The sequence below is a fragment of the Pediculus humanus genome, genomic scaffold, assembly GCF_000006295.1.
Source record: "Pediculus humanus corporis 1103172108183 genomic scaffold, whole genome shotgun sequence".
NCBI classification, from domain to species: Eukaryota; Metazoa; Arthropoda; class Insecta; order Psocodea; family Pediculidae; genus Pediculus; species Pediculus humanus.
The window spans coordinates 75,409-76,694 of NW_002987753.1; the positions used below are offsets into that span (position 1 = coordinate 75,409).

At 36.3% G+C, this 1,286-nt stretch overlaps 1 protein-coding gene across 1 annotated transcript; it reads left to right on the forward strand.

Moving 5' to 3' along the window:
• Positions 1-477: 477 nt before the first annotated feature.
• Phum_PHUM414850 (uncharacterized protein) lies at positions 478-999 on the forward strand (the record flags this gene model as incomplete). Its single annotated transcript, XM_002428958.1, has 2 exons — positions 478-508; positions 560-999. 2 exons carry the CDS (start codon positions 478-480, stop codon positions 997-999), a joined length of 471 nt encoding a protein of 156 aa, XP_002429003.1.
• Between the last annotated feature and the right edge of the window lie 287 nt (positions 1,000-1,286).

Below are 1,286 nucleotides of genomic sequence, written 5' to 3' on the forward strand. Positions count from 1 at the left end.
AGTATAAAACAAACCGGAAAAGAAAAATTGTAGGTTTTTGCATTAAAAAAAAAAAATAAGAAGAAAAAATGGGAGCCGGAAAATCCCGTGTCTTAAGGCATCGAATGATTCTACTGTTCATTCATATAAATTCCCCATGATATTGTCGGCTGTAATTCACATAAATCCTTTTTCCATTAAACTGTTCAATTGCCATGTGGGACTATAAACAACGTGGTCCCTCACTCCAGGGCCGCATCAGCTGTTACCCTGTTCCCCGTGAAATAGCATAAAAATTCCTTTTTACAAATATTAAATTATTAACATAAGAAGACGACATAAACTCGTTTTTTATCGTCGAATCTTACGGGTTTTCTAAAGAAAAAAATCTTGATTTACAATTATTCCCGATTAAATATAAATTGAATAATTTAACTCGTTTTATTACATACGAAAGAAGAGTCTTTTTACTTTAAATAATTTCAATATCTTGCGCATATGGTGAATCGACAGTGCGCAGACTCAGTGCGTAAGTGCCCCTCCATTTGAAGAACGCGTCAGTCGTGAGCTATGTCTTCAGCGAAGAGGTTATGTTGTGCTCGCCTAGGATCTGTAAACGGTAATTGCTCTCAAGAAAATGGCGGCGTTATTAGTGGTTTTTATAGCAGTAGCTCGTTTTTGTTCGGTCCCAGTGGAATTAGTGAATATAGATATTGTGTTAATAAAAATAAAAAATCACCGGACACGCTATTGGATATAACGGCGAAAATCGTGGCTGAAAATATACCATTTCAGCGTATTGAGGAGAGATATGATCGGATTCCCGAACCTGTTCAAAGAAGGGTCATTTTTTGGTCCTTCCCAAGAGACGAAAGGGATATATGCATGTATTCGTCTCTCTCCCGTGTTCCTCCAGTGCCCTCCACTGACCATCAAAACCTTTCGTTCTATAAAGGTCTTAAGTTGGTGGAGTCTGGTTGCGTTGATAGCGTCCTTCAAGTCGGTGAGTTTATGATATGATTAATTAAAACATGATTCGCATGTTTTTTCTTTTTTTTTTTTTCATTTTCATTTATTATTATTATTATTATTATTATTATTATTATTATTTCCTTTCTTCCTGTTCTTCATCTCGTGTGAGTTCTTGGTAAAGCAAACACACACACACACACACACACGTATTCGTTGTAATTTTTTGAGTAATGCGGGGGGGGGGCGAAGGGAAGGTAAGGAGGGGAAATGAATGCTCAATAATTACCTAATATTATTTTTTCTTTATGCACGACGGATTCTTTACGTTTCTTTTG